Source organism: Mastigoproctus giganteus, chromosome 14 (assembly GCF_048544385.1).
Source record: "Mastigoproctus giganteus isolate SK-2022 chromosome 14, ASM4854438v1, whole genome shotgun sequence".
NCBI classification, from domain to species: domain Eukaryota; kingdom Metazoa; phylum Arthropoda; class Arachnida; order Uropygi; family Thelyphonidae; genus Mastigoproctus; species Mastigoproctus giganteus.
This window is the reverse complement of record NC_143588.1, coordinates 61,568,793-61,583,382: the sequence shown is the minus strand read 5'-3', so window position 1 is coordinate 61,583,382 and position 14,590 is coordinate 61,568,793. Positions and strand designations below refer to the sequence as shown.

At 34.8% G+C, this 14,590-nt stretch overlaps 1 protein-coding gene across 1 annotated transcript in view; it reads right to left on the bottom strand.

Moving 5' to 3' along the window:
- qless (decaprenyl diphosphate synthase subunit 1 qless) overlaps nt 1–14,590 on the bottom strand; it is a 216,008-nt gene that overhangs the window by 55,006 nt on the left and 146,412 nt on the right. Inside the window, exon 7 of the mRNA XM_090389078.1 lies at nt 7,200–7,280. Within this exon, the coding sequence (XP_090245204.1) occupies nt 7,200–7,280 (81 nt within the window). The remainder of the gene's footprint in view (nt 1–7,199; nt 7,281–14,590) is intronic.

Genomic DNA, 14,590 nt, shown 5'->3' with positions numbered 1-14,590 from the left:
TTGGCCTTTAACACATCTCTTTAGTGTTCAACCCTAACCAGCGATTTCCTAACAGCAATCCCATTAAGCATTAATGTCAAATGCATGAACTTTTATTTTATTTTATTTATTTATGTATTTATTTATTTATTTATTTTTTTTTAAATAGGCCCTAGCCACTGAAATCCCAGGAAACTAGGTGGCAGGACCTGCCAGAGCAAATTGTTGTGATACTGGATACACCCGGCTAGCCTCCACGTGGCAGGGTATGGGCAACGTCGGGCCCCACTAGGGGCCTGGCGGCCAATAAGCCGGATAAACAATGGACACAACATATCACACTGCACAGACACGACCCACACACTTTCAAGTCTCTGGCTTGACAGTGTACTGTCCTCAATACAGCGAAACACACGCGGAGATGGGAGAAATCCCAGGTGCCGTCTGACACGAACATACCTTATACCTGTATCTCCTTTATCTGCCTTCTGTATAATAATGTCCTTATTTTCTCGAAGTTCTCGTAAAGCTGAAACTGTCATGTGTATTCAATTTAGGAAGTTGCGTTTCTTTTATGTTATTCACTACTTGGTTAACTTGTTGAATAAATACATCTTTTTGTGGAACACTACAAAGTCCAAATTCAATATCGATTACATATTGTTTTTTTGGCAGCTTTCGAGGTGGTAAATTATAATTTAATCCTTTGGATAAAAGTGAAATCGGGTCCTGCGATAGTGTACACGTGGAAAGATTTGTAACCTGTTGATATGTCGGTTCGTTGGATACTGGGTGAGGGGGTGTTCGTGAACTAGCCGACATATTCTGTGGTAGTACGTTATGTGTCTGTGGGGGGGGGATGACACCCAACTCGTGTGAACTTGGTCGCAAGCCTGCGACAATGTGTTAGAATTCGCATGAACGTGTCTTGAACTATTCGCTAATGTTTGCAACTTATTAACGTGTCTGTTTTTTATTTCTGAGGCTTGTGCTTCCCGTCGCAAATCTACGGAGGTCTTCAATACAGACCAATCATTCGGATGTAGATAATTTTTTAATTTATCGCGAAGCTTCCTAACCTGGGAAAGGTATTTTTGTTTATTCAAATATCGAGATTTTAAGCAAGCTTAACAATATTACGTGATGTCGCCAGTGTTAGTTGTTTTATGCCTGAAATTTTTTGATTTAAATTTACCCTGGCTAACTTCGGAACGATGTTGTTTTGAAGGCAATATTTAGGAAAGAAATATGGTAACTTTGGGCCGAGTACCTTAGTGTAGATTTAATGTAATTTTGTACCAAGCCATTCAAAAAATCTCCCATAATTGTGTGTATCGATTGTATACTACTGGAGAGACAGGAAGTGAATGAAATAGTCAATAAGAGTTTAAAAATTAATTAGATAGTATGAATCAGAGCTGTAATACTCAATATGTTCTACGTTGATAATAATATTAGTAAATTAATAAGAGGAGTTTACCTCAATATAGTACGTTGAACACTTCCGTATGATACCCTCCAGAGATTAACGGAAAAAACGAAAAAAATCGACAACTTACCGGTACATTAAAGTAAAATATAAATAATTAAATAATCAATTTAACACAATTCAAAATCAATTTAAAACAATTAAAATTCAAATTAACGCAATTCAAAGAATCTAACGAAAATATTCAAAACGATTTTCCTTCCTAAAGCTGCCAATGCTTTTCGACCGACTGTCGTGATCACAGGAATGAAAATTACCGAAGCAGGCTAAACCTGCAACTTAAATAGTGATTATATGTCTTCGCGCATACGCGTATAGGTCCCCGCATCGGAGATCAAATATGGCCGCTGAACATTAACAGAATTCTCGTGTAATTTAATTTCAACGGTTTCTGCAATTAATAGTCGCGTATAATTACGTTGAACGTTAAGTATTTTGGCCTCGTTAAATAAAAAATTATGTTTTTCGTTAATAGCACGAAAGGCTAATTCTGACGCTGCTGAACGAGAAGCACGAACTGAGGCTTCGTGTTGATTAACACGAATATTAAGAGAAAACCGCGTCGAACCTTGGTAAGACGAGTCGCAATCACTGCAAGAAATGTATACCAGATCATTAATTTGAGTTGCGAATGCGGAAAGAACCGAGCGAATAACATAAAATAACCAAGAATAACATAACCAAGTAGTGAATAACATAAAAGAAACGCGACTTCCTAAATTGAATACAAATCTTTCCACGTGTACACTATCGCAGGACCCGATTTCACTTTTATCCAAAGGATTAAATTATAATTTACCACCTCGAAAGCTGCCAAAAAAACAATATGTAATCGATATTGAATTTGGACTTCGTAGTGTTCCACAAAAAGATGTATTTATTCAACAAGTTAACCAAGTAGTGAATAACATAAAAGAAACGCAACTTCCTAAATTGAATACACATGACAGTTTCAGCTTTACGAGAACTTCGAGAAAATAAGGACATTATTATACAGAAGGCAGATAAAGGAGATACAGTGGTAATACTAGATAAACATGATTATATTAATAAGTTAGATTCAGTTGTGTCTGATACCTCCACTTATCGTGTAGTAGACCCGGCACTGTTTACCAATTTGGTAAATCAATACAATAAAACGTTAACCACATATCGTAAAAACGACTACATTACTATGGTTCAGTTGAAGGAATCGAAGTCCAGAACATACAATATTCCTGCACTTTTCGGTCAGGTAAAATTACACAAGACTGGATTTCCTATTCGACCTATTGTTTCCTACAGGAACTCGGCATTTTCAGCCTAAGCCACACGAATGTATATAACATTATATTCTTAGTTGTATTACTAGCATTGCATAGTTAAACTGGAAAATGGAAGAGACTAACATTTTATATAAAAAAAATAATAATAAAAAATAAAAAATTTTTTAGGAAATTTTCTGCTAAATTAATTATTATTTTTTTTTTAAATAAGAGGTGAAAGAACACAGCATGTTTTCAGATTTTTAATTTTTCTTATTAATGCTTAAAGTTGCATACAAGTATTGCAATCCATTAAGAAAAAATTAAATAAGGCACTGTTTAAGCAGAATTCAAAAAACACAAAATATTTTCCAGAAATTAAAAAGAAAGTTGGGTACCTGCCAGATGAGATGCCACCATTTTGCTACACTTAGGGTGACACCACTGCTAATTTAAGGTTTGTTTGAGAAATATGAGATCAGTCAAGTGCAGGTACTGAAACAATATGATAATAAACTGGGAAGCATTTATGGTGGCATTAAATAATTGTATCTGCTGGCCTGTACAGACATGACAGGATAAAGTATATTATGAGAGCCTTGGCAGTTAACTGTAAGCATGAGGGAAAACTTATCACCATAGCTGCAACACTTGGTAGAAGAAATTTATTTATTATGGAGGAAATCATAAATAGAGGCGTCTATTTGCTAAATGCTAATGAAGGGACTTTTTTAAGGTTCAGGGAAAATTCTAAATGGAGGGGAAGGAAGGGAGATCAAAAGAACAAAAATGTTTGGAGTCAGAAGCCCATGATGAGTTTTAGTTGAGTCTCAGATAGTTTTTAAATTCTGTACAGTGGGATCAACTGACGATGTTACCAACAGTAAATTCTAAGTGGGAAACATTCAAGGAATTAATCGAGGATGCTACTAAAAGTTTCATACCTATTAAGAAATACTGTTCAAGCCTAAATGGTTATCAAATGAACTAATAAGACTCGACAGAGAAGAAAAATGCATGGGATGCATATAAATTATCAAGCGACTCAGAAGCCTATGGCAGATATAAGCTAGTCTGTAATCAAGTCACAAAGGAGGTTATGCTTCCCAGTTTATTATCATATTGTTTCAGTACCTGCACTTGACTGATCTCATATTTCTCAAACAAACCTTAAATTAGCAGTGGTGTCACCCTAAGTGTAGCAAAATGGTGGCATCTCATCTGGCAGGTACCCAACTTTCTTTTTAATTTCTGGAAAATATTTTGTGTTTTTTGAATTCGGCTTAAACAGTGCTTTATTTAATTTTTTCTTAATGGATTGCAATACTTGTATGCAACTTTAAGCATTAATAAGAAAAATTAAAAATCTGAATACATGCTGTGTTCTTTCACCTCTTATTTAAAAAAAAAACATAAATAAATAATAATTAATTTAGCAGAAAATTTCCTAAAAAATTTTTTTATTATTATTTTTTTATATAAAATGTTAGTGTCTTCCATTTTCCAGTTTAACTATGCAATGCTAGTAATACAACTAAGAATATAACTTGAAAATAATAAGCTTATGACGATGCTACTAAAAGTTTCATACCTATTAAGAAATATTGTTCAAGCCTAAATGGTTATCAAATGAACTAATAAGACTCGACAGAGAAGAAAAATGCATGAGATGCATATAAATTATCAAGTGACTCAGAAGCCTATGGCAGATATAAGCTAGTCTGTAATCAAGTCACAAAGGAGGTTAGGCAGGCGAAGGCAGATTACGAGAAATCTTTGGCAAAAGATGCTAAGCAAAACAGCAAGGATTTCTTTACTTATATAAACTCTAAAAGGAAGGGGATGAATCTGATTGGTCCACTTGACATCGATGGTTCGACTGTTGATGATCCTGCTCAGATAGCAAACAAACTGAATGAGTATTTTGCATCTACATTCACACACGAGGAGTTATTAATGTTTGAAAATAGCAGAAGGTTATCAAATTGTAGCAGGGTGCTTAATGATTTTGTAATAACTGAGAGCAAAGTGGAGGAGAAATTGTTGAAGTTAAACATAAGAAAGGCACCTGGGGTGGATGGGATCTATCCAGTTATATTAAAGGAGGCAGCAAAGCAACTAAGCAAACCATTAGCCAAAATTATGAGAGCATCCTTGGACTCAGGGAAGGTCCCCATGGACTGGAGATGTGCAAATGTATCCCCAATTCACAAAGGGTGACACGAGTAATTACAGACCAGTTAGTTTAACTTCTGTTCCGGGTAAAATAATGGAGTCCCAGGTTAAAGATGTATTGCAGGATCATCCAGACAAGACTGCAGTAATAATTCAGACACAGCATGGATTTGTTAAGGGAAAGTCTTGTCTGACAAATTTGATAGGATATTATGATGTGGTTACAAAGGAACTGGATGCAAAAAATAATTTTGATACCATATATTTGGATTTCAGGAAAGCTTTTGACACTGTTAAGCATGGAAGACTATTGTACAACTTGGAGCAGAATGGTATTAAGGGTAAGTTGCTACAATGAATAAAAGGATGGTTGAATGGGAGAAGACAGAGGGTGGTAATTAATGGGTGCTGCTCTTTGTGGACTAATGTTATTAGTGGAGCCCCACAGGGTTCGGTGTTGGGTCCTCTGTTGTTTTGTATATTTATCAATGATATTGATGAAGATATATCAGGCTTAGTGTCGAAGTTTGCAGATGATACAAAGGTTGGCAGGGTATGACAATAATGGCAGTGTGCTACTGCAACAGGATCTAGATAATTTGGGCAGATGGGCAAAGAAGTGGCAACTGAAGTTTAACCTTGACAAATGCAAAGTACTGCATGTGGGTAGAAGTAACCCCAGAGAAACGTACCAACTGTGTAGTACTACACTTAAGGTGGTAGAAAATGAAAAAGACCTGGGAGTAATTGTGCAGTCAGATATGAAGTTTTCTGAGCAATGCAGACAGGCTGCCAGGGCAGGTCATGGGATTTTGTCAATGATATACAGGAATTTTGCTAGCAGGGAAAAGGAGGTGATTGTCCCTCTGTATAAGGCAATGGTCAGGCCACACCTTGAGTACTGCGTACAGGTCTGGAGGCCTCATTTGAGGAAGGATGTAGATTTGCTTGAGCGTGTACAGAGAAGGGCAACAAGATTGGTGAGGGGAATGAAGGGATCCTCTTACCAAGAGAGGCTTAAATTCTGCAAATTGCAGTGGCTGGACAGTAGGCACCTGCGTGGTGATCTAATTGAAGTAGTGTATAAGGCCTTGAATGGGTTGAGCATGCTGAATTCTGATGGGATCCTTCCACTTGTTCAGATTACGAACCTAAGGGGACATAAATTCAAATTAAGAAAAGACAGATGTAGAATAGATGTGTGTAAATTTGTCTTTAGCCAGCGGGTGGTTAATTGCTGCAACAAACTTCCATCTCTCATTGTGGATGATAGGTTAAATAAATTTAAGGAGGAATTGGACAGGCATTTGGAGGGAATGGTGTGTTTTTTTTTTTTTTTTTTGACTGATGCTGCATAAGCTCATATACTTGCTTTCTTGCATCACATGCCACTACTACTACTACAGCAGTCAGTGGTGGTGGTGCTTATAAACTGCTGTGGCAGACTCCAGAAGTTTCTGAAATTCTGTTTTGAAAGATGCATACATAGAGTTCTGGACTCTAATTGTTCAACATAGATTCAGTTTGTTTATAATTCACTTTTATAGGAGAAATATCTTTTACAAAGGCTGTGTAAACAAATTACATTAAGAATAGCTCAGATATATTATTAGAAGGGATGGAGAATGTGAAGTCAGCAAAAGTATATCCCCAATGCTATATAAATTTGTTTCCTGGCATAATTTTACTAATACTTTTTCTTCCTCCACCTCCTGAAATGTATACCTCATATTTATTTGGAGTAACACTGTTCTAGGTTATCCACTGCTGTGAAAATACCTTGGTTAGTTTAAGTTAATTCTTTAAGTAAAAACTTTGGTGCTGGAGATTTTTGAAAACATGGTTTTTTTTTGCTTTTCATTTTAATTTAATTTTAAGCATTAAAATTAAATATTCTCAAACCTTGGGTAAATATCAAAGCCTGCTCCAAGGGCCTGCAAAGATGAATTCCTAATCAGAACATCAGACCATATACGAAGTGAATACAAGTTACAGTGTTATGTTTATGAGAAGTAACATGAACACTGTGCCCCAGATGACAGTGTTCATGTTCCTTCTATAAGGGTTCCTGTCATAAGAACTATTATAGAAGGAACATAAGGCATAAATGAAGTAGACATATATAAAAAAACAAATGAATGAAAAGCAAAAGTAATTGGTAAATAGAGGATAGTTATAAAGAAAGTGCATTATGTTATATATTATATAATAGTGATCAGTGTGCTGGCATCAGTATTTCAAGTTTAATATATATAAATATATAACAAGCCAAAATTTTTGTAATTTGTTAATCATACTATGATGCAGTATACCTGGAATGCAATGCCCACATTTTTTCCATACTGAAATGCTGCCTCTGTTAATTCTGGACTTGCTCCTCCTAAATGAGTAGCCTTTAAAAAACAAATAAATTTGGGTATAGAGAGAGTGCATAATGGAATATTAAAAAAAAATGAATATGAGAATTCAAAATTTTTTTTTTTTTTTGGTAAGAATGAAATTTTACTAAATGACAGCAGTGTGACAGTTATCCTGATTAAAAGGAGAGAAAATGAAGTGTTGAGCATAATCCTCTTTTAGCAAAGAGAGAAAGGGCCATTTTACCTAATAATGCAGCAGTTTGGTGCAGTGACAGTGAATCTTTCCTGGTCAGTGTGGCAAAAATAAATTCAAGCAAAAATATTTCAAGTTCTGCCTGCCATAAAAAAAAAAGACTAAAAGCAAACAGGCCATATTTCTATTATAAAAACGTAATAATATTTGAAAGTTATCGAATGAGAACTTCACTGCTGCATACTTGCACACAGTTAGTTTTCACCACTAGATGTTGCTGATAGACCATAAAACAAATTTGTCTTCAAATTAAAATAATTTTTTTATAGTATAACCTATTTATGAGTAGTTGCATGACAGTATATTTTCTATGAATGTTACTCATGGCATGTGTGACATTGGTAGTGCAGTGTTTCTCAAACTTACAATAATTGTGTATCCCTTTTGAGAGTTTAGTCTTACCAGCATACCCTTTCTTGGGGGTAGCTTTAATAATACTATTTTGTCTAGACTAAAGCAAACACAGTAAAATATACAGTATTCATCTATTAATATGTATTAAAAGTTATACATACATACTATATAGAGAAATAATAAAAATCAACAAAACATTCTGACAAGACAGTTAGATATATATGGGATTCGTACCACTCTGAAATTAAAGTATATGTTAGCTAGTGAAGAAAGCACATTTTTAATACTGATTATTTTGGTATAAAATTAATCTTAAAATGTAATATTTAAATGAAATTTAAATTTTTACGTACCAAGTATTTTTTTAAAATTTTTTACGCAACAGCTTACGACATTGACTTAGTAAAAGGATTAGTCAAAATTAGATCCGTGTTTATCCGATGGCATGGATCAAAGTAATGCTTGCACTCACCTCGAGAATTCTTGTTTATTGCCACAGCTGATGTTGATAAGATGTTCTGAGAGCAGCAATGTTTCAAATAAGGGGGAAGATAAAGCTTGGGATACAAACCTAAATAACTTCAAGGGGTTGTCAAGGTAGTAAACTATAGACGATTACTTAGTCTCAACTGTGTCTACATTGATGTCAGGAGTGCTGTCAACAAAATGGCTGAATTTGAACTCCTGATTAGGACAACTAATGCTGATATAATAGAGCTAACAGAGATGTAGTGCCACCTGGAAATTAGTGATGATGAGTTCTACTACAGTATTTATAATGTATTTAGGGAAGATAGAAGGGGTAGTGGGGTCATGCCTCTTATCAAAAGCAGCCTGAGCACAAAAAGAGGTTTAGCTGAGTCTTAATTTGTCCTTCAGCAGAGAATCTGTGTAGTATGAGCTAGTTGGAAGCAAAGGAATAATGAGTGGGAGTAATCTACAGGCCAGAAGATTGGAAGAATATGATGGGAGTCTTTACATGCAGATGGAATGGGCAAACAAACGTGAATGTCTTATTATGGGTGACTTTAATTTGCTCCAGATTGATTGGAATAAGTGGGAGGGACACGATGGAGAAAATTTTTTTTTTTTTTTATTAAACTAGATGGATTATTATTTGTACCAGCATGTTAGAGAAAGTACTAGGGTGAGAATATTCTTGACCTCATCATTACTAATGAATCAGATGATATTACATGGTTTAAAATACAGGAACCATTGTCAGGTAATGATTATGCAATCGTCAATTGGAAGACAAAAGAAAGATGTTGCAGTAGTTAAAGGCATGGGTTTTAACTTCAGAAAAGGAAACTTTGACAGTTTAAGGTGCTATATGGCATCTGTGAATTGGGCAGATTGCCGAGAGATGGCAAATACATTTGTATTATGGAATACTTTTAAAGTAAAAAGCACAATAACTATAAATGCATACATACCTTTAAGAAAATATTGCAGGAGAAAGATGCTGAAATCAGTTCTGCAGCCATATGATGACTGCAGAGCTGGCTGGCCAAATTGAGCAGAAAAAGATAGCATGGGACAGTTACAGAGCGATGAAAAATACTGAAGCCTACAACAGGTACAAGTTAATCTGTAATAGTCCCACAAATAAGGTCAGAGAGGCCAAGGCTGCATATGACAAAGCATTGGCTAAGAGAGCAGAGTGGGGACAAGGAATTTTTCATGTATGTGAATACAACGAAGAAGAAAGCTAATCAGATCGGACCCTTATGCACTGCACTGGGTGTGGGAAAGTCTTATATAACCCAACTGATGTGGATGAATTCAATAGGTACTTTGCATCAGTCTTTACTGACAAAAAACCATTCATCTGAAAAGAGACTTTTGTGAGGCTGAGCCATATGAAATTAGTGATGTAATTACAGATGACTCTTTATTAGAAAAAAATTTGAGCATAAAAGCAAGGCTCCTGGAGTTGATGGCATATACCCTGTAATTTTGAGGAACAGTGCAAGGAACAGTATGTCGAACCACTGAGGTTAATTACGAGTACAAAGAATGAGACTTTAGTACAAGTCTCATTCTTTGGGTTCAGGGGAGATTCCTTTGGATTGGAGAAGTGCCAATGTATTACCAACACATAAAAGTAATTCTAAGAGTGAAGTTGGTAATTACAGACTGGTTAGTCTGACTTCATTGGTAGGAAAAATATTACAAGCAATGATTAAGAGTGCAATCCAGGGACATTTAGAGAGATATGACATTCTGAAGGACACGCAACATGGCTTTGTTAAAGATAAATCACCCTAAATATATTAAAATAGCACCACTTAATTTTCAGCACTCACCTCTGGATGAATGTGTGATGAGTTTATAGAAGGCACATAGTTAATAAGAATGAGAGACTTACTTGTACTAAATCATTACTGAAGTTGTGGTTCAATTTAAATTTTAAAACATAAAATTAATTAAACCCATTAATATATGTATACGCGTAAGAAAGGGAATGTACATTCCATTTCACGGCTGACAATTAAAATCGTAAAGGTGGGAATAACCTTAAATAGATTCATAATCAATATTGAATAGATTAATTAATTAATCTATTCAAGGTTAGTCCCACCTTTATGATTTTAACCGTCAACCGTGAAATGGAATGTACATTCCCTTTCTTACGCGTATATTTTAATGGATTTAATCAATTTCACATGACTTCAGTAATGATTTAGTACAAGTAAGTCTCTCATTCTTATTAACTATGTGCCTTCTATAAACCCATCACACATTCATCAAGAGGTGAGTGCTGGAAATTAAGTGGTGCGTGGTGCTATTTTAATATATTTAGTCATTATAACACAGCACATAAGGAGTCCTTAAACTTACAGTTAGGATAAATCATCCTTAACTAACTTTGTAGGCTATGTTGACAGTTACTCATGAGCTGGATTTAGGGAACAATTTCAACATAGTTTATTTGGATTTTAGCAAGGCATTTGACTTAACCTCTCATGAGAGGTTACTGTAAAAGCATGGGATTACTGGTAAGATTCTACGATGGATTGTTGAGTGGCTGAAGGGCAGAAGACACAGCAGGGTTGTGATTAATGGATTTCTTCAGATTGGTGTAACATGGAGTGGGGTCCCCTCAAGGCTTGGTCCTTGGACTACTGTTGTTTATAATGTTCATAAATGACATCGACAAAAGGATAGAAGGCGTGATGTCAAAATATGCAGATGATGTAAAGATTGGCAGAGTTGTTAATGATCAGTGCCAAGCAGCACTCCTTCAAGATGACTTGAATAGACCTCAAAGATGGTCAGAGAAATGGCAGCTCTGTGCTGCTAAATGCAAGGTCACTTGGAGGGGTTGAATTAAAAACAGTGAAAAGGGATCTGAGAGTCTGAACAGTGTAAACAGGCAGCCAGGAAAGCCCATGGTATCCTACATGATTTTTCAAACTTTATCCTGTAGAGATAGAAAGGTCTAATTCCACTGTATAAGGCAAGTGCAAGACCACGTTTGGAATACTGTGTTCAAGTATGGAGACCACATCTGAAAAAGACATCGAGGTTCTTGAAAAAGTCCAAAGACAGGCAACTCACATGCTGAGGACAACTGTATGAGGAAACACTCAGATTATGTAGGCTACAGAGCTTGGCAACCAGGCACCTCAGAGGGATTAGCAAGATGTATGAAGATTTAATTCTCACCATTATAGAGAATTCCAGAACTAGGGACCATAAATTCAAATTACATGGGTTGAGGTTTAGATTAGATTGTAAGTTTTCTTTTAGCCAGCGAGTCATTGATTGTTGGTACAAGTTGCCCTCGCAGGTGGTTGAGACTTACCTGTTTTAGGAGGAAAGCATATAATTTGTATTTTCTTATCTACTTGGTTTTTTTTTTTTTTTTTTTTTTGCCAGTGCAGCAAAAGCCTGTGGCTTTCTTGCAACTATATGGCGAATACTATTACTATTAACAAAGTGCACTTTTTGAAAAGACTACTCTCATTGGCATTCCAAAATTAACCCAATTATTGTTCGTATTTACAACACAGTAGAGTTAGTTCATTAACAGAAAGGGGTGACAACAAGCAGTAAACAAACAACATAATTATCTTGTGATAATTATGCTGACTGATATGTATATACCAGACCACTTAAGAGCATATTCCAATAAAATTAGATGAAAAGAAAAAAGAAAACCCAAAAAAAATCACAGATTATATAGCTCCATCACCTTTTATGATTCAATAAACTGAAATTGATTCTGATAAGAGAAGAGTTTTACACACTGAAATTTAAAAAGGGGTTTGAGTTTTCAGGTTTTTAATTCAATAAACCAGTCAATCTTATAAGTAGAACCCACTGTATGAAATTTTAATGAATTATTTTCTGCAGCTTAAAAAATTATGATAAAGTAAAAAAAAAAAAATTGCCATGTAGCCTTTAAAACCCTTCCACCTACCCCTGGGGCTACATGTATCACACTTTGGGAAACATTGGTCTATGCATACATATTATGTATTAGTCTAGCACACATTTACGAATTAAGACTGCTTTTTTTTACAAAAGCTTTTTTAATGTTTCTTGTGTTTATGAAAAAAAAAAAAAAAAAAGACATCACAAACAGAAAAGAACTGTTCTTTCATTAAATGACATATTTAACTTAAGTGTGTTTAAAAAATGGTTAGTCCTATACAGGTCCATGGTTATACATGAGACAGCTGTAACAGTAAATATATTTTTTCTCCCACTGTGTTCTCCACCACACCACACACATCCCCCAAAGTTAAAACAGGATATTAAATTTAAAGTTCACATCAGGCATCAAGATCAGTGTCTCTTGTATCACTTATCACAACACATCATGGCAGATAAATAGGTACAGAAACGGTAATCACTTCACATATTTCAAAAAAAAAAAAAAAAAAAAAAAAAAACGAGTAAATTCAATAGTAAATTTTTTTTTTCCTCAACACAGAATTAAAAGCATGAAAAAAAAGTATTTTAAAAAAAAAAGTATTATTTTCAAATAAAATTGAAGGAAGTTTCAGAATTTAAAATAAGATTGGAGTGACAGAAATTTACAATGGTATACAGCAAAACTTTTGTCAAGATATTTAACACTGTTATCGAAAGTGTCAGCTATGATATAGATCGCATTGACAATTCTGATGAAATATAATCTAATTAGTTTTCTATTTAATTAAACAAAATGCTAGCTTTGCTGAAAAAGTATTGTAGTTAGCTACAAAATTAGTATTAAATGAGTTATTACAATCACATGTTACTATAAGCAAAGCATGGTTTGCCTAAGTCTTGGCTTCTCATAAGAAAATTCTGCAAGCTGTTGAGGACTTTCAAAAATAAGTAAGATTCTATGATGGATTGTTGTGATTAAACATGATACAAAACACTGCTTGTTGCCAACAGCAGTTGAAACCCTTATGGGGCTACTAGCATATTTCTAACCAGGCCTACTTTTTTGTGATAATTTCTGGTTTTCGGCATGTAACCACAAAACAAACAATAAAATGCACAGCATTTGTTTGACCAATCATATTTAAACATATATTAAAAATTTAAGTAACATATTTATTGGTTTTTTAATAAAAAAAAAAAAAAGTTTTTTTTTTTTTTTTTTTTTTTGCTGATGCTAAGAAGTTTGCTGATGCTTTGTTACCAAGACAGTCTTTAAATATGTATAAGCATTATTTAAAATATATATCAAGTTTTCTAGTGCACTCAAAATTTGAATCTTGTGACTCAAAAATCTCAGTTGCTTTTTCTGTGCTGAAAAGCTTCGTTAAGCCCCTCGAGAGAAGGAACAAACAGGAGTTTCAGCTGTCAAATCTGCTTCTTCATATTTTGCCATTTGCAGCTCTTCATTTCTGAGCTCATCATTATGTGATCGAAGCAGATCAGTGATGTCAGTTGCAGAAACCTCAAGCTGCAATTGGTTAGCAATATTAATGACAGCTTTTTTATTTTGTATGATCTCAGCTGGTTCTTGAAATCCTTCAAAATAAATTATCAATATACTGATGACAGAGTATTCCAAACACCTTTCATGTTCTTCTCTGTAATTTCGTCCCGGGCTTGTTTTATTATCCTCCCTCCTTATCCTGCCTGAAAAATGTATGCACTATTATAGAGCTACGTGTGTGGTTCGAAACACCGTATTTATGAATGTTTAGCATTTATTTATTGCGAATAATGTTCATATTTTCAATTTTGTTGATAATTGGAAAAAAAAAAACTTGTAAAGCGAAAACTCAAAGCCGTAACTGCCTGTACGGTGGCAGATCCAGAAAAAAACAACAGGATGGGCATCATTTTGTGCCTTGTTTGTGCACAAATAATGCACAGAACAAAACAAATATGACACTCATACATAATGTGACTGGCAGACACAGACACAGGCACACAGCTAAAGAATGAATTACTTTGAAGTAAACATTACGCACAGCCCAACTGCATTGATGCCTTGAACTAGAAGGGTGATCACATCAATCAGTGTTGCCAACTGTAGTCAGTTGAAAATAGCTGAGCCACAATGCAAAAATAGATAAAATCCTATGTTAACAATGAAAAAAAGTTTTTTTTTTTTTTTTTTTTTGTAGCTAAAGGGAATTTAAACGATTAGTGTATATTCTCCAAAAAAACGACAGGAGGGGCACGTGCCCCCTGCTATGAATCTGCCACAGTCCCTGTATACTGGCAAGCCAAAACATTATGACCGCCTACCTAATATGATGTTAGTCCTCCAGAG